Source organism: Temnothorax curvispinosus, unplaced genomic scaffold, assembly GCF_003070985.1.
Source record: "Temnothorax curvispinosus isolate PA1 unplaced genomic scaffold, ASM307098v1 QBEX01012496.1, whole genome shotgun sequence".
In the NCBI taxonomy this organism is placed as follows: Eukaryota; Metazoa; Arthropoda; class Insecta; order Hymenoptera; family Formicidae; genus Temnothorax; species Temnothorax curvispinosus.
The window spans coordinates 269093-287484 of NW_020222276.1; the positions used below are offsets into that span (position 1 = coordinate 269093).

The 18392-nt window shown below is 44.1% G+C and overlaps 4 protein-coding genes across 5 annotated transcripts in view; 3 read left to right on the forward strand and 1 right to left on the reverse strand.

The window, feature by feature from the left end:
• The window catches only part of LOC112462554, a 7200-nt gene extending 1983 nt beyond the window's left edge, over nt 1–5217 (forward strand). Inside the window, exons 3-8 of the mRNA XM_025028410.1 lie at nt 1344–1447; nt 3822–4035; nt 4230–4283; nt 4388–4530; nt 4684–4838; nt 4985–5217. Coding sequence (XP_024884178.1) covers nt 1344–1447; nt 3822–4035; nt 4230–4283; nt 4388–4530; nt 4684–4838; nt 4985–5042 — 728 coding nt within the window. The 3' untranslated portion in view covers nt 5043–5217. The remainder of the gene's footprint in view (nt 1–1343; nt 1448–3821; nt 4036–4229; nt 4284–4387; nt 4531–4683; nt 4839–4984) is intronic.
• Nucleotides 5218–6727: 1510 nt separating this feature from the next.
• LOC112462547 (bone morphogenetic protein 7-like) lies at nt 6728–9979 on the forward strand. Of its 2 annotated transcripts, none has more exons than XM_025028392.1 (5): nt 6728–6961; nt 7147–7315; nt 7404–7549; nt 7658–7759; nt 8210–9979. In XM_025028392.1, the coding sequence occupies exons 1-5, from the start codon at nt 6752–6754 to the stop codon at nt 9263–9265; spliced, it is 1683 nt and encodes a 560-aa protein (XP_024884160.1). In that variant the 5' UTR covers nt 6728–6751; the 3' UTR covers nt 9266–9979. The 2 variants fall into 2 exon arrangements, with proteins under 2 accessions (XP_024884160.1, XP_024884162.1); XM_025028394.1 differs by having other exon boundaries at nt 7147–7303.
• The window catches only part of LOC112462556 (dnaJ homolog subfamily B member 1-like), a 70227-nt gene continuing 61265 nt past the window's right edge, over nt 9431–18392 (reverse strand). The window contains exon 3 of the mRNA XM_025028414.1: nt 9431–9848. Within this exon, the coding sequence (XP_024884182.1) occupies nt 9451–9831 (381 nt within the window). The 5' untranslated portion in view covers nt 9832–9848 and the 3' untranslated portion in view covers nt 9431–9450. The remainder of the gene's footprint in view (nt 9849–18392) is intronic.
• On the forward strand, nt 13585–17834 carry LOC112462552. Its single transcript, XM_025028405.1, has 4 exons — nt 13585–14172; nt 15828–16389; nt 16507–16858; nt 17577–17834. The coding sequence occupies exons 1-4, from the start codon at nt 14089–14091 to the stop codon at nt 17674–17676; spliced, it is 1098 nt and encodes a 365-aa protein (XP_024884173.1). The 5' UTR covers nt 13585–14088; the 3' UTR covers nt 17677–17834.

Genomic DNA, 18392 nt, shown 5'->3' on the forward strand with positions numbered 1-18392 from the left:
AGAGAGAGAGAGAGAGAGAGAGAGAGAGAGAGAGAGAGAGAGAGAGAGAGAGAGAGAGAGAGAGAGAGAGAGAAGAAAATGTATGAAGAAAACTTGAGGAGACGCCTGTTAATGAGCGATTCATTAGAAGGGTACGATCTCCTTCGCGTGTACGGCACAGCAAATTGATACCGTAGCCTGTGTTTAATCAATGAACGTCCCAACGGGGGGAAGGGAACGGAACATCCGGTTGTATGTCGCGAACAGGTTCGTCCAATTTGCACAATGCCGATTAAAGAGGCGAGACGTTCTGTAACGTCGCACAGCATGGTATTTCTTCGATTTAGGAGGAAATTTCGAAAAAAATATTATAATCTTTATTGCACAGAAATATTACGCATTTTTCTATGTTCTGAAATAATTTCGTTAAAATAGGTTTCTTATTTTCCATCATTCAACTAGATAGCCGCTGTGTGAAATTGATAATTCAAGAATTCCAAAAAGTTGTTTTTTATAAAAATATATAATTTTGCATAATTTTGTTCTACATAAATTAACAGAGCTGTAATTCTAAAACTACAACAATATTCTAATGATAAATTAAACGGAGTTTAAATTAGAAAATTTATAAATTAATTCAAATTAATAAATTTCGAAGCATCTTCTCTATGACTCTGAAATCTCTATAACTTGCATAGCATTTAATCGGGACAAAGTGATGAGTAATACGATTAAATATTCGCACATGCAAGTAGATGAAATACTTTCGTCCTTCTGGCTTGGGGCCTCGAATTTCGCGTCGAGTTCTCCCGTCGATCTATTGGCTTCAATTGAACGGCGGTGACGTTTGACCGCTTATGAAGAAAGAGATCGTCTGCCAGCGTTTTAATCGAAATTAATATTTCGATTAAAACACCGTACGCCTCCCTCGTCGAATGGTCCGTCCCCCAATTCGCTCACTTCGGACGATAACCGACGACGCGTTTCTCTCGAACCTCTCGGCTCATATTTTTATTTGTAACATAACGATAAATCGCGCAGAAACTTTCCCCCTCACGACATCGGCGACAAACACTCCCGCATTCTCAGTCCCACGCGTTCGCGTGCAAAAATAGCTGCAGAGTTGTACACAAATTGCGATTCGGTCATTTTCCCCTAAGCGCCACCTTTTCTTAACCTTTGTTCTGGCGCCTCTCTCTCATTCACTCTCCTTCTCTCTATTTCTTTATACGATGCAATTAAATAAATCTATGCGCAATTTCTCAAAAGTACCCGATCGGTGTCGTGGATATCGGTTATTTACCATGTATGTTTTGCATGTTGTAATAGAAACACCGCGTGTAATATAAATCGCTCTTGTTCAGGGATATCCGGGGAAGTTATCCAGATCGACGCTGGGCACTGCCGGAAATTGTGCCCGCGACTCGTGTCCGATGATCCCGGAGATCCAAGCCGGCCAGCGGTGCAGGTAAGTTCTCGTACGAAGCCCGTTCCTCGCTTCAATTATGCAGAAGACTGTAACATATTTTATGCTGTAATAATCAGATTCTGATCAACGATGCAGTTTTCGCATTTAGGTTTGACGTTTAGTATAGTTCGGCACTACATTGAATAGTCCGGAGAACACTCAAACGGGGTTCAATGTTTGATCATCACTCGTCAAATGTTGGGAATCACCCGACGTAATATAGATATCTCCATACACGTGGGCGCATTATTACCTAATCATCGCGTTCGATGCCAAACGTGAAATTCAAGAATCTGATTCGAGATTCTATAAAGAAAGATAAATCGCATAATATACTGACTATTTGAATAAACTTCTACTTTTCGTTAATTTTAACATCATCGATTATGCTTAATATAACGCGAATCCACTACCGATCAATCCATGCTACGTGAAGAACTTTGGCACATATGTTATTCCAAAAGTATGATTTGTTGCATGTTCGGCAAATTTTTGGTGATTGTAAAAAAATACCAACGTACGTGTATTTCGTCGAAGATGATGTTTCGATGCAGGGGCATCATGTACATTTGAGAAATTGAACAAAGAGAATCAATTGTAAGCATAATGATGAGCAGATCGCTTGGAAAAGGAATTATTGTAGAATGCTCTGTTGCTCGCTGAAATATTTCGACACGGCGATGTGAGCCTCCTCGGCGAGCCTCCTCATGCAACCGAGGGCTACGCGAAGGGTGAAAAAAAACTCGAAGGAACATCGTGAACGTCGTGTGCAGATTTACGAGGCGCAGGATCGTCCAATCGCGAGTTGGAATGCGGCCACGCCGGACTACGCGCGATCTTCGTGACTTTTACGGCGAGATAATATCTGGCCGAATCCTTACTTGCGTACTTGCATACTTGCAATAATTTGGTGTCTTTGTTATATGTAGATTTCGTTGACCCCCTCAATGGCTATTCGCGGCTTGATAAAGAGAATTTTATTTTTATTATTGTGTAATGAATTAATGCAGTAGTAATTATAATCGTCTTGTATCTTGGAAAAAGAAAATTGCAAAGTTTATTCACGGAATTACAGTTCCTTTCCCATACATTATTTATTATGCCGTGTAAAAATTTTTTCTATGATACGATATTGCTACCTAATTAATATTAATAATTAGGAATGATAAACTTCCATACGCGCGATGAACATTTATCTTTAAAAAGAATATTAAGAAAGAAATAATATATTAAAACTATATTTTTGCTCGATCAATTTAAAGAGGTATCAAGATTGGATACCAAACACAAGTGAAAGTAAAAGGCTAACACTCGCAGAGCACAGGAATCAAGTCCCACGGGATCTCTCACGTATTTACAATCCCCCAACATTTGCCGTTTGGAAGAACTACCTTTGAAGCTATTGACCGTTGATATTTCATCGCAGGCACTCGAATATCTACGATGTCGGGTCATGCGCGGTATAAATAATTCTGTCCGACAATTACGGATGACTTCGTCGAGTTTCGTCTCATCGATCCATCCTCGGGGGACGAAGGGATCGTACCCTATACGTAGCGCAGATTCCTCGCGAAGATAAACGCTCGTTCTTTCCGATATATCTTCCCGGATATTCCGGATCTTTGGACCGGTCGACATCGGCCGAACGCGGAGGAGGGCTATTTTCGTTACGTGACGCAATCCGATCGGTCGGTGGCGCGAATATGGTCTTTTACAGCAGCCGTGCTACGCGCCAGGATGGCGCGATGGCCGGGCCCGACGGGACACTGGGGAAAGGGGGCCACGTTACACGCGAAACGCGAGGCGACCATCAGGACGACGTGTTTTGCGTCCTTCGAAGGTCGGATCGGCGCGGCCGCGGTCACCGATCCTCTCGGCGCCGGCGTGTCCAGCCACTAAATCCCGGAATTATGCGCCCGCTGGATCCCGCTGGATGGATGATGGCAATCGCCCGGGGGGAGAGATTTATTGAAACGACCGATATGATCCTCGATAGCAGGCGTATCTTTAAAGCCATCGTAAAGCAGCCGAGAGCCAGTTTTCTTTTTTACACCGCGTAAAAAACGTTGGGACAACTAGCTTGATTAGTTGCGAACTATTAGCGACACGCATTAACTACTGGATGCATATATGAGAAGATCTTCAAGATCTTTTTATTTTGTAACATTCCTCTCAGCACCGTCGATCAAGCCTTTTCTTTCTTCGAGGCAATTTTTGAACTTTTAATTTAAAATAATCAAAATCGTGTTTTTTTTTGCTATTTTTGCAAAGTTTATAAAAAAATTAGGTACCCTAGGATTAATTTGTACGCCAAATGTGCATCTCTCCCGTTTCCTATGATGATTGCTCATTGATGCTTCCGCCTGCCTTTCAGAAATGTGCATCTGATTCCCACTGTCGCGCAAGGGCCGCCAAGCTGGAGCGAGTGTCCACGTTGCAGGGCGTTCGCGTAATCGAGGCTATAGACGCCTGTGAATGTTCGCCGGAATCGTCCTGCAGACGGGAATCCTACACCCATCATGTACATTTCGGTACGCCGCACCAGGCAATCGTGGATATCGGAGTTTGCATCGGCCATTGCGGTAAAGGTACGACCTCGCCAAGAACTCTGGTACCCTGAAACGTAAGATGAAGTACGATGATCCACGCCGATTATCGTTACGCGTCAATATTTCTCATAAATAAAAGAATTTTCCACGCTTCTCCTTTCATTTATCTCATTTGGTTTTATCTTCGTAATTTTTATGAGATCCGAAAATTAATGTTTTACTTGTTTTTCAAGACTTGGGCTGTAAGCCGGTCCGGAATAACACAATCAGCGTCAAGGGGCCAAACGGTACGTACAATAAACGTCGAATAAACATGGGATTGAAACTACGAAAGTCCGAGTAATTTATACACGTACTTACAATCCGTATTGAGGCTTGTGCTGTTTTCAAGGTGACGAGGTCTACCAAGTGGTCGAGAAATGTGGCTGCGCCGGTCATTGTCACCGGATGGACCACATGGAAACTGTGCTGGATTACAGCGAGGTGACGATCAAAGAGGGTACGAACACGACCGACGTGAGGCCCGTGGTCCGAGTATGAAACATTCGATTAACTAATCCTTAAAAGAAAGATATAAGATATATGTATTAATTATTTTGCAGTTTTGCTTTTTATGAACATTCCTTCGTCTCGCTTGTAATTAACGATTAATTAACGATATCAATTTCTGTCTGTTATTTTTGGCAGCAAATAAACGTCGGCCAATGCGTCGGGACGTGTCCGGGTAACGAGACGGAGACGTGTCTTTTGCGGGACAAAAAGGATCCGTCCAGGTGTGTAGCCGGTCTATATTCGAAGCAGCACACTTGCACACCGGCCAGATTTAAGGTGCACGAGTACAGGTAGAGTCCACGAATTCCAACTGTTATCACGTACATCTCAAAGAACGAGAAAATCTAATTTCCGATCAAATATCCTTCCGATTTGAGAGTTACAAGTGCGTGGAACACGATCAGTGTTTAACGTTATCGCGTTTGATACTTTTTAGAACCCGACGAGGAGCGAAGAGAGAAACAATTCAAATCACTCAGTGTGCCTGCGTCTAGACTGAAATTATTATTTCGCCGCGAGTGGTCACATTCGAGTCGAATTGGAAATGAGAGAAAGAGAGAAAAGGAAAGCGAAAGAGAGAGAAAGACATATTTTGCACGTACACTCATGTTCCTAGGTACATCATGTACAAATCCATGTGGCTAAATAAATCGAAGATGTTTTCATGAATGAGACAGATGTCTTTCTCCCCGCACCCATCTATAGTTTATACTACTAATTCGGGATTTACTTATCATAATGAAGCTTTTATGAAGAGAAACGAGTTCAACGAGTTGCATTATTTTGTGATTCATACTTTCTTACGTTATGCCTGCATTAAAGCGACAAATCGACCTCCCTCTGACGCCTGATTGCCCCAATTTCAGCGAAACACGCCCATGAGAGATTGTTGACTACAATAGAGTCAATCGTGCTAAAATTAGAGATTTCTTGGTGAGTACAGTTCCACCGCGTGCGTCCAACAATTGGCAAATATTTTCGTCACGTCTTTTGCGATTTTGGCGTGCGACGGCGACGGTCCGCCTACGCGAGCGGACGTTTATCGATAACGGAGCGAGATATATGCGTAACGCGATTATTGGCCAACAATGCAGCACGCGAGCGACTCCGGGATCGGGTAAGGCCTCGAAATTAGAGAAAACAAAAATCCCAAAAATAAAATCGGTGGATCGAAAAAAATTTACCGGAATAAATTATCGGCCCTCGCCGAGTCTCTCGTTAGAGAATACCCACGATAAATAAATCGCCGACGTCGAATCCGCCTAAATATCGCCGCGTGACAAATCACATAACTCGGCACTTACGAATCCACGGAATTTAGGAAGCGCTCGCTGTTTTTAATAGCCACGTGGTGTCATCGCGTGGAGCGCGACCTCGTATCTCTCGGTCTTTTTAAAGTCTCGCCTGTCTCATCGATCTCGACCGGTTAATCGGTCATCGCGAAAAAAACGTTCGTAAATCGTTCCAATTACGGATCCTAGTCGGGAGAACTGATTACCCTATTCCTTTCCCCGGAGAAACATTTCGTTGTATATAGTTTGATATTTGCAAATATCCAAGTTCACACTTTACAATGGGAACGTCAAAAAAGGGGATCTTTCCTAACCGAATAACATTCGATTCTCCCGAGTGGGACATTTTTTAAATATAATTTATGTGACGAACAAGCAAACAAGTTCGATTTACGTGTTTTTATAAGCGAGTCCCGTCAGTGAGTTAAAGGGCCAAGGAAAACACTAATAAAAGTACTTAAATCTTGCTGAAGCGGGAAGATCGCGCCGCGGGATCGCGCCAAGAAGTCCCCGTCCAACGACGGCGAGGGAGAAGCGAGAAGAGAGCCGATGCCGCGGGGGGCGAACGAGTTGCGGGGGAGGCAACTCCCGGCGTAGCATAAAGGTGACTCCTCGCGGCCAAGACCTCCCATATGCCACTTAGCATCCCGTTCGGTTCGGCAAAATCTCCTCCGTGCACTTCTTTCTCCCTATCCTTCTTCCTTCCGCGCTGATAAGAACACGCCGATAAGGACACTCCGGACACTCGAGAACAAGGGCTCGCTATCTTTCGCGATCGCGATGAGAGGGTAAGCCGTTGCGCGACGGCGACGGTGACCGGTGCCGAGCAATTTTCGCGTGCGATTTCTTGGGACTGACAGTGGACGTCTCTTCTTCTTTCTCCTCGCGACATACGTGAATCCACGACGGTGATGACGAGAAGCGCGCCGTGCCGCTTCCTAGTGCTGCTGCTCTCGTTGACGTCTCTGTGCGACGTTGACGCGTACCCGAAGTCGGAGTCCCGGATCGAGGAGCGGGATGGCCTCGAGCAGGAACTCGGCGAATCGTCGTGGCCCATCGTCCAACCGGACGAGAACGATCTCGCGCCCCGACGGGAGGAGGCTCTGCAAAAGATACAAGAGGTGATAATGGAAATCTGGAACTTTAACACAGTCTTCCGGGTAACGTAGCTCCGGGATATCCCGGGAAATTCTACGCGGCCCGGATTCGCGAATTCGAATCGCAGATTCGATTCGAATTTGCAACTTGTCGTTTTTTCGACAAATTACCTGGAGCTTCGCATTAAAAAACGGCGAACGAATTGCAGATCCTTGGCATTCGGAGTCAGAACGAGAATCTGGCCCATCGCAAGGTACCGCCGCAGTTCATGATGGAGCTCTACAACACCATCGCCGATCCCAGCGGGGTCACGCGAGGCCGGAATCCGTACAACGCCAGGGTAGTGCGCAGCTTCATCGAGAGGGGTAATTCTTTCAGTCAGTATAATCACGAAAACTCGCAGGATCCGCTGCCGGGTGAAAGGGCGATCTAAACGTTTGTTTCTCGTTTGTTTCGCGCGCGTAGACTCTCCCCTGTCGCAGTTCTACTTCTTCAACGTCTCGGGGCTGGAGATGGACGAGTCGGTGCTGGAGGCCGAGCTGCATCTCTACCGGAAAAAAGCGCCGGCGAGGAACATGCGTCCGCTGACGTCTGCGTCGCCTTATTATCTGGTAAGTGCCTGGCACGGTAAGCGTCGCCGATCAGCGTGCCAATCTTTTGACTGCACGCGAATTAGGCAATACTGCCGCGTTGACGCGTCGATCTTGATGTGTACGCAGATAAGGGTGTACCAAGTGCTGGACGATCGCAGCCTCGACGTGCCGGATCTTCACAGATTGTTGAACATTCGTTACGTCGGCGCGCACGCTTCCGGTTGGCAGGTGAGCGTATAACATTTTAATTCCTTCACCTTCTTCCGCAATGATCTCATCTCGATATTAATAACAATTTTTTCGAAACAATATTTCCACAGTTATGTCCTTGTCTAATTTCCAAATTTCAAGAATGTCTTAATAGTTAGATCTTTATAATCGCTATATTTTTAAAAATTATTTCAAATCATTTGCCGAAACGTTAATATTCTATAATTATCTCGTAAGAATCCTTTTTTTTACTGTATAAAAAGACGACTGTTTCTGTTTCATAACGTCCGCTTCGACTATTTATCGAATTATTCGTATCTTGAAGAATTTGTTAAAAATCGAGAAAGCGACAATGTATTTGACACTTGTATTTAAAAAAACCTTGATGAATTTAGTAATTCATATAAAAAATTACGTAAGTGTGTGTTACATCGCGTTAGATATTTCAATTAAGTAATGTCTGTACAGATATTCAATGTCAAGCAAGCTGTTCTCGGATGGGTGAGCGGCGAGCCGAATCTGGGCCTTCTGGTGACGGCGCAGAATCTGTTCGAGGACGAAATATCGGTGGAGTTCTCCCGCCGAAACGACTATCACCACAGCAAGCAGCCGATATTGGTACTGTTCGACGATGACAGTAACGACCGGTCCGGCGAAAGGTCGGCAGTCGTGCCGCGATATTACGCATATGGAAACCAGGATGATGACAAGGAGAACCGTGGGAAAGGTCCCGCGTACGAGAAGGACGCGGAGAACGAGAAGATCGATCTGGAGAACAGCTACGATGACGCCGAGCACTACAAGAGGCACGAGAGACAACGAAGAGGGGACGGTCAGCCCGAGGAGGTCTCGTTGGCGAGCAGACGCGAGCCGGAATTTTTCCAGCGGCAAAAGAGAAGACGCGAGGAAGAGGAGAAGGATCAGGCAGGAACTTCTCGTTACGGAGAACCTTTAGAAGCGACGAGACGCCGTCGTCGCGACGCGACGTCCTCCCGGGAACGCACCACCGACGGTATCGTGTCGAAGGGTCGCTCGAGAATCACGCGGATCCTCACGTCGATGGACATCTACGAGAGAGCGGCGTTTCGCGAGAGGCTGGGACAAACGGCGCGAGACAGGTCGGCGAAAATCGCGGAGCGACGTCGTCGACCGCGCCGGTCGACGAGCAACCAGAACCCGATAACGTCTCTGAATCAGCCATCGGGGAACGCGACCGAGTGCACGAGGCACGAGCTCTACGTGGACTTTCGCGATATCGGGCTGTCGTCCTCGATAATCGCCCCGGCCGGCTACTCCGCGTACCAGTGCAAGGGCGTGTGCGAGCCGCCTCTCAGCCAGGACCAGCGGCCGACGAATCACGCGACGATACAGGCGATCGTGCACAAGATGGCCAAGGGCGTCGAGAGGCCGTGCTGCGTGCCCACCAAGCTGCTCAGCACCAGCATCCTCTTCTACGACGACAACGAGAATGTCGTGCTCAAGATGTACGAGGACATGATCGCGGACCGTTGCGGGTGTCGTTAAAACGGAGGGATAGCTGATCGCGGAAGACCAGCGGTGTTGTCGGCCGTGTAATTATAGACGGCCACGCGAAGGAAACGGTGATATCTAAAGAACGGGGAAGGGAGGAATGTGGAGAGATAAACAGGGAAATCTCTGTACGTCTGATTCGTGATCGATTTAATCCTTTTCTACCGCAGTAAAGAAAACTATCGCGAAGTGATTGAATGGAAATTAATATATATATGAACAGTATTCTTATTGTTTCCATTGATACAAAAATAATACGATGACTGGAACGAACTTCGCCCTGGGGCCGCCACGGAAGCCCTACCTTTATCTACCTCTACGTAGTACTCATCTGCCAACGGGGCGCTTTCCGAGATCCCCCTGAATTTATCGTTGACCTCCCTCCTTCTTATTTGCGCCTCCAACAACGACTTGTATGCCTCGTCTATCTCCTTGAATTTTTCCTCAGCACCGGGGGTTTTGTTCTTATCAGGATGATATTTTAAGTCTAAGCTTTTTTTTATTTCCTCATCGCTCGCTCCCTTGGCCACGTCAAGTATCTTGTGGTAGCTGTTTTCCATCTCCTCGACTGTCGTTCCTGAAACAGCATCCAAACGTATTGCATCTATATATGGAGGGGTTAATTAAAGCCATAGTGGTGTAAGTCACTTTTTTTAATTTATCGAGTTAAGTTCATAGATGCAGTCTACACATGCAAATATGTTGAAAGAAGAAGAAAAAAAGTGGTAAAAAAATGGACTTACACCACTATGGCTTTAACCCCTCCATATATAAATCAATTTCTAATTAGCGCAACAGAGTTGCATTTTCCTTCCTTTCTCTTTATACATAACATATAAAAAGGAATTTATACAAGAAGAATTGATCGCTTGCTCGTTTTTGCCTTTGACCGAAGGATAACTCGTTCTCGTTGTAAATAGTCAGGCTGTTGACCGATCGCGTAGTCTTTTGATTCTCCCGTTCGATCACTTCATCGTTGAAGGGTTCGGTGCAACAGCGGCCTATAATCTGTATCTTACTAACTCGAGCTCCCGCATCATTTTACGGCTTATTTTAATGGATTAACGGTGAATTCTCTCAGCGCTGTCATTCCCGGAGATTCAACGTGACGATTCTGCAATCGGCACGCCACACGCAGCTACTTTTGTACATAAGAACATTCCTAAGTGGGCGCGTATAGAATTAATGTGTTAACGATTAACGACGTATATCTGTATTAGTGTACCGCTAGATCGTAGCGCCGTTAAATTATTGCCATAATCGTAAACGTAGGATTAGACGGACGATGTCCAGCTGCGCGTGTGTACATATATAAACGGCGACGCATCTCGCCGAATTTATTTATAGCCAAGCGAGAGCAAGAAAAAAAAAACAAGAAATAAAACGATACTTAAGCGACATTGCGTCTCGAGTTATTGGCCACCACAAACCCCGATCGTTTCTCCACAGGTCCCAAAAGGAGGAGCCCCACGGCTCATGCCTTCGCGGAATTTAATTCCGCGAGGTATGAAATCAGCGGTACATTGTTGCTGCTTTTTTATTATCTGATTGCGATACGCCCTCCTCGACCGAGAGAGGCTCCCCAGCCCTGGAGCGAAACCGCTGGAATGAGATGAGTTTATACAGGGGCAAGCCGGTTGACGGCGACCGGCGGGATTGTAATCGCGAAATGCAAAAGATTATTGCTACTGTCAGGCTCCTCTCGCGCGATCGTATCGTTATACGACTTCACGCGATAAGAGCCGCCTGTTTATACCTTCTGACAATCTTAAACGCCCGATGTAAAACGCATAACGTTTTAATCTTTTATAACCGGATTCTTTTTGCTTTATACAATCGGGAAATGAGAAATGTTCATTAAATTAAATCATTGAGACTTAAAAAATATAGATGTATAGGTATATAATTTTCTAATCACGTGTACGTTGCAGAGAATTAAGCGAGAAAATATGGCAAGAAGATTTATTTTGCCATGCATTTGCGAAGAGTGTATGAGTTTTCTTTTAGTTCCAACATTCCAGCAACGGTAAATCGCACGTGATCTTTATTACCGTCGTAATCGGGCCTCTCGTCCGCGACCCTACGAGATTGACGATGAGCAAAATAAGACGCCGTGATCTCGATTGAATAATTGTCCAGCGGTGAAATCGCGCAATTTCGCAAGATTGAACGAAATTGCGGACGATCACGCAGCGTATTCGCTCGACAAAAACGGTCACTTCGTCCCGGCTTGTTTTCGTCCCTCCGCGTGAACCGTGACCTCCTTCGTTTTTAGCACACGTGCCAGCGTAACGGGGGGTCTCATTATTCAGCCTTCTAATTTTATATTCAAATCCACTCCGCCCCTTCATTTCTGTAAAGACGCGTGGCAGCATAAACCCGCGATACATTTCATTTGTCTCGATCATACTGAAGAAAAAAAAAATTATCGTAACTCATCGCGATACACTGTAATCCACAATGAAAAATATATATTTTTCCATAAAAATATAATTGCACAATTTCTTTTCATATTTTCGCCTAGATATGACATTATTTTATTTTACGTCCAAATAATATATGATTATTTCGATAATTATAATCGATTTGGGAAAGAATAATTTATCGTTAGGTATTGATAATATTTTAATACACTTTTAATTTTTCATTTATCAAGATCATCAGGCACACAAAATTGAAAAGTTATGCGATAAATGATAGACTGCCTCGGCATTTTCTTTAAGGCGATCTCTGCAGAATCAATATAACAATATAGGTTTCTACGTTCTATCCTCGACACTCCGATATCGATCTACGGGTTGTTCGCGTCTCGGAGCAGCGAGCCGAGGGCGACGCGCGAAATTTGCATATCGTTCCTCGCGACACTCGAGACCGCTCTCGTGCCGCCACGCTGCATTCCGCATACGCGAATGCATCCTCGGCTATATTTAATCCGCGGTGGGTGTATTTTCGAATCGGCCCGGCTAAAAATAGCCGGAACGCGTCCCGCTGCATTCCACCGTTGTATTTAGATCCTCGTAATACGCGGCCCCGCGCACACACGCGAAACACACATATACACAAATATGCACGCACATATATGTACGTAAGAAATTTTATTACCCGACAATTTTGGGAGCATCCTGCACGATTGCGGAAGGACTCCAACAGCGATGTATGGAAATTCGTTATCATACGTATTCGAAGCAAATTTCGAAACTTTCCTATCTTTGGCAAACTAGCGCTAAAATACTTACAATTCTCGGGTTTTGTGTTTTTAGGGCTGCGTTTTAAGCAACAGATTTTAAGCGAGTTTTCTTCTTCATCGGACGAAAGTGTCTCCCCGATAGATAAATTAAAACATTAATTTATAAATAATATTTATAATTAATATCTGTGTAATTTATATTAATTTAATTTAACATATTTATGGTCTCGAAGACCATATGCAGTCCGCGAGTTTGACGTGGCGGTCGTAAACTACCGTGAATCGCGACGCTTGCGAAAGAGTGACCAGAGTGTTTACGAGATCAGAATGATCAGGAGACGTTATGGAATGTTTACAAGGCTTAATTAATGGGGCATAATCCTGCGAGAAGACGCGACCTATCATTCGGAAGAGAACGAGAAAAGCCTCGGGGATGGTAGACTGGCAGGGCTAATGAGAAGCCAAAATCATACGAAGAAAGACAAGGAAGACAAGAAACAGATCAATAAGAAGCGAAGATACGCAGAGAGAACGTCTAGATCTCGAGAAAGAATAAGAAAAGCTTCGGGGGACGGGCGGAGTTAATGAGAAGTAAAATCAAATAAAAAGAGAACGTAAGACTAACAAAAAGCGAAGAAACGTAGAAAGGACGTCTACAATTCGCGCACGCAGGAAAGTCCTGAAGAATCTTGATAAATTACTAACTTTAATCTAACACACAATAAGCCCGAAGAATGACAATACGAGACTTTTATACTTTTATAGAAAAAAAAGGGAAGTAAAAACAACCGTTCTCACTACTTATTTATCGCATTCTCTTGTATTTTTCATTAATTGTGCGCAGAATCAAATTTTATTCGTTTTTCTAGAAAAAAAGGGAAACGAACAAAATTACGAAATAAGTGGCAGGAATCCCGGGGACCCCAATGCCATAATTGAGGGTTAATAACAGGCGACCGGCGCACGTCATAACGCCTAACGACGACACGACGGTGCCTCGTGGGTCACCCAGGGCTGTCAGGCTGGGCTATCACGTTCTCTCTCCCTCGTCCCTTCTCTCTCCATCTTTCCCTCTGTCCATCGCCGGCTGTTACACAGCCGGGACAGACTTCACCGGTTCACAACTATGCGCCTAAGCGGCAAGGCCTTTGAAGAAGGCGGTGTGCGCCGCGTGTGCGCGCCTTACCTTTCCCCCCCGTTCAGGGATCATCCCGAACCCTCGGCTCTTCGTTCTTTTGCCTATCGTCCGTCTTACATCACGCGTCATCGGTCGACTCGCTTCCCCGTGGGCACGTTACCCACGTCGACGTAGGCTCTCGCGCTATCTTCGCGTCCGCGCGCGTGGAATGCGGCCGGTAAATAAATAAATTGAACACCGATTCCCCCCCTTCCCCCGCGCCCGAGAGACTGTCAACAGACTGGGCCCCCGTCGTCGGAGCGACGACGAGAAAAATCCGGGACATCACCGTCCCCGAGATGGTGACGGGCAACGAAGATGCTTGAGTGATTTGTCCCGCGTATTTGGGTATCGATTGTGTGTGCGCGGCACGCTAGTTATGTTCGAAACGTCGGGCACAGCTGAGAAGTGGAACGCCGCCGTCCCGTCGAGATCGGAGCACGGAGCGACAAAATGAGAGCGCCGCTCGTGTTTTGCGTCGCGGCAGTTTTTCCCACGATCTTCGTAGCTTCCCGTGGCGACGATGAGGATCGCGAGGTAAGTACGAGTCAAAAGATACTTAGTTATTCGATCCTTTCAAAATTCGTCTTCGATCAGAGATTCGTCATCTGAAGCTAATACAATTTGATCTCTTTTTTTTTTCACGGTTCGTCGCTTCAAAATTGTTATTTTTAATTGATACTGATGTCGCTCTTACTTAACTCACCGAAAATAAAATCGCGAATTCAATTTGCAGACAGAATAGAAAATAATTCGTGTAAAGTAATCAAGCCGGCAATACAAAGCCCGCCCGGGCTCTTTTATACGTGCAGATTTATCCGAAATTCTTTCTCAGTAGGTCATCGTTGTGTAACACCCTTGAAATATTATCTATTATCAAACTTCAGTTTAATACACCTAATGCACCTAATGATCTTCTTGTGCATCTAACGATTGGCGGTATTTTTTCTTTTATTTTAAAGCGTGTTGACATTCGACTTGAGATTTTACAGAAAACGAATATTATTCAAAACTAAAAAATTTTGGGAAGCTGAAATATCTCGAAAATCTCGAGATGTACTGAAAATCTTGATATATATATTATGTATTTATTATGTATCATAATGAGAAAATGCATTTTTACTTTCATAACATCTTACGTTATGTCGTTTCAATCTACTTCTTATTTTATGCAAAGATAACAGTTTATTTTTAAGAATCTTAAATGTTTTATTCGGGAAATGTCTAGGCTTCCGAAATATTGGAGATCGTCCAAATTCTCTCAAGATTTCCAAGAATTTTCAATTTCAACGACGAGTTTCGAGGCACATCAAGTTTTTACGACTGAAAACGCTTTGAAAATCCTCGTATAAGCACTCGGAACGTCGTTAGTCGAGAATATATATCCCGTGGGCTGCAAGGACTCGCACTTGGTCCTTATTTGACCATCCCGCTCGTCATCCTTCCTCTCGTGATTTTCACTCGAAAATCTCCGTTTTTCGCTACCGGCCAGGCGGCTACGCCATTGACGGGAAACGATCTTGCGGCATGCTGTTTCTCAGAAGTAAACACTCTGCCCCTCCGGCTCCCGGGGATCGTCGTTTCTCTTCTTCTCCGCCTCCACGTTCTTCTTATCCACACGTCAAACGCTTGCCGTCCTTTGATGTCGCTCCGACTGCTCCGACACCGTATTAGCCTTTTACGTGTATCGCGCACAGTCATCGCCGGTCATCGATCTCTCCGTTTTTGACGAATCGCCTCTTGATACGCGCGCGAGACATAATTCCCGATAACATTTAAGGGAAAGGTACCAATACCCGAACACTTAAGCATAGAAAATGTACCAATACCTGAACACGTATCTGTGTCTGGACACCTTTAAAAAAATATAAATTTATGAAAATAAACGTTTGGATATTACAACTGAAGTTTCAAACTACAAGAAAAAATACTTTTATCTTTGATTTTAATTCGCGTTATACTTATAAATAATAAAGGTGTTCGGATATAGGATACATGTTCGGGTATTGGTACCTTTCCCTTATTTATGCAAAAAAAAAAGAAAGAGAAAACTACAAAACGTTACTTGTCTTTTTGACATCAGAGGACCGCTCGTAATTTGTACGTTCAAGATCATAAAATTCGCCCTCTCGATCATCGCGCAAAATCAATATGACTTCTGAACTCGCTAATCTTCTTTTTCTCATTGTCAGATACAAAATTCCACGACGACGCGAGATGTCGGGTGTAAGGAAGATTGTACAAAATTGTTGCTCGATCAACTTTTTACGTCGGCCGTCTCGCCCGACGAGGAGGACGATTACAAACGCAGGGGGAGAGTTCATCCCTCGCGGATCAAACGCCGTGCGACGCATCGTCCTCGTGCGAAGCCGAACGCGAGGTCGAGAAACTCGACGAGGGGACCCGGGCGACGCGATGTAGGTCGCGTTCCTGTTGTAAGATCTTCCAACAAAACCGTTCTCTATGAGAACAACGAGAGCGCCGATGCAACGACCCTTTGGAATCGCACGGACGAGAACGGCGACGAGGACGACGCACGAATCTACGTTCGCGAATCTTTTAATTACGATCCGTTTCACGAAGGACTGGAGTCTCTCCTGGCGAGATTGATCGAAGCGCTGGAGAACAATTCCAGGGAGGACGAGCCCGACATACTCAACTCGAGTGCCATCGACGACGCGAGTGGCTTCGACGACGAGGATCGCTGTCAGAAGTGGCTGAACAACCGGGAGAAGATCGAGACAGCCTTTCCGGGTAAAAAAATAAACGAAAATTTACGGTCGAACTCGCTAAATAGATATCGTCAGAGTATATGGTTTCTCTCGCGTCGAACGACGTCCGACATTGTGTGTTTTGTGTGCGTGTCCGCAGGATCCGTCGCCGATCTGCCGGGGTGCCCCTGCCTGTACCCCAACAGCATCTTCTACAACAACCAGATCTGGGACAGTAAGCGGGACAGGAAGTTTCGGTGGCGCGACGTGAGCCACGACAAGGATCGGATCGCTATCTACAAACCCGGTGCCGTTTATTGCGTGCAGACTCTACCGTCGCAGGAAAACGAGAGCGCTATCGTCCAGCACTGTTGCTACGATGAAAGCAGGCGGCTGCTGACCCGCGGTTCCGGCGCCGGCACGCCGTACATCGTCAGCCCGGACGTTTCGCCTTTGCTGCACGACAAGATCGACCTGCTGCCCTGGCGGCTCTGCAAGGGTGACTTCACGAGGTATACGCGGCGTCTCGTGCCGACATCCGGTCTTGTATATATACAAATTCGATACGCAACCGAAGTACAAAACCGTATATATTTTAGCGGCACAGGTAACTCTCGAATAACAATTGGTTCCGTACAATTCAAGACTGTAAAATTGGTCATTTGATTCCGAGGGATTTAAAACAAAAACTTATAAAGAAAAAAACAACATAACTTTATAACATATTTTTTATCAACATATGTTTTATCAACAATATGTTGATCAAAAAAATAACATAAATAAAAAATAATTTTTTTTACAATGCAATTCAAATACCGTGTTATTCGACGGTCATCTGTATTTTAGTGATTTTAGACTAGCAATTTTAGCAATTTTATTTTATGTTTTATATGTCCCAATGTGTCTGCCACGATAGGCCGGCGATATTGAAATTTTTGTAAAACGCTGGCAAAAAAATAAATACCATCCAATATAAAATTTTGAATGACAGAAATAGATAACAATGCAAAGTAAAAAGTATGCTGCTCAGCAATTAATAATTTTTCTTTTTAATTATGCTACACGATATTTATTTTCATTATATGCTATAATAAAAATTTAGCGAACAAATTGTGCGAATAGAGTCATATAAACAGAATGTTCATTACCATTCGATTCGCGTAACTGACTCGCTCATATATTCTTATGTACTTAACAAAAAGGCACACTCTTATGTATTTTACATTGTAGGTACAACGAAGTAAGAATACCGAATAATGACAACGACTGCGAGATAAATCCGGATAACGAAGAATATCAACATCAAGTGGAAAGAGCGAAAAATTATTGAGATACAATATTGTCTCTCGATTGTACCAAAAAGAGCTATACTTGCCTAATCTCCACTTCAATTGTGTTCTAAAAGAGAGTAGCATAATAAATTTATATTTATTTCCTTAAACATTCTAGTTTTATATCAATAAATACCGTGTTGAAAAGACCACTTAAGAATGCCTACTGTCCATGTAAAAGTTATTTATTTCTCTTGTTATTTCGCGTGGTGACATAAACGTTGCAATAATTACTAATCGATTAACCAGCAATATTAGTGAAATCCTATCTATATTAATGAAAGTTATTTATTTTTCTCACTATACGGGAAGAAATGCGAAGAAAAAATATATGCAGTATCACTCGGTGTTCCAAGCTTCATGCATTTATAATTTATATTTAGAAAAATAACTAACCGAGATAGAAATAAATAAAATATCTTGTTTCTCTCTCATATATCACATAGCTACCGATATTACGTTCTATAATGCAACGTTATATTATATTTTCAAGTCATACTTTTTTATCAAACTCTTTTTTGCTGCAATATATCTTGTGTTTTTCGAGAACTTGAATAGGATAATCAACAGCATCTTCTCTGACATATCAGCATTTTTTATTATTGCTTCTCCGCCCGACGTTTTAATCGTCCCTCCATCTCCCATTTGTAAATAGAGCATTGAAATATTCTTAATGTTTGGACGATTATTTTAAATAAATTATTACAAACTGTTT

Excerpts from the sequence above, each read along its gene's own strand:
- LOC112462547 (XM_025028392.1), top strand. The coding sequence starts at position 6,752 with ATGACGAGAAGCGCGCCGTGCCGCTTCCTAGTGCTGCTGCTCTCGTTG. Across the intron at positions 6,962-7,146 it reads CTCTGCAAAAGATACAAGAG|ATCCTTGGCATTCGGAGTCA; the intron begins GTGATAATGGAA and ends AACGAATTGCAG. Across the intron at positions 7,760-8,209 it reads CGCACGCTTCCGGTTGGCAG|ATATTCAATGTCAAGCAAGC; the intron begins GTGAGCGTATAA and ends ATGTCTGTACAG.
- LOC112462552 (XM_025028405.1), top strand. The coding sequence starts at position 14,089 with ATGAGAGCGCCGCTCGTGTTTTGCGTCGCGGCAGTTTTTCCCACGATC. Across the intron at positions 16,390-16,506 it reads GATCGAGACAGCCTTTCCGG|GATCCGTCGCCGATCTGCCG; the intron begins GTAAAAAAATAA and ends GCGTGTCCGCAG. Across the intron at positions 16,859-17,576 it reads TGCAAGGGTGACTTCACGAG|GTACAACGAAGTAAGAATAC; the intron begins GTATACGCGGCG and ends TTTACATTGTAG.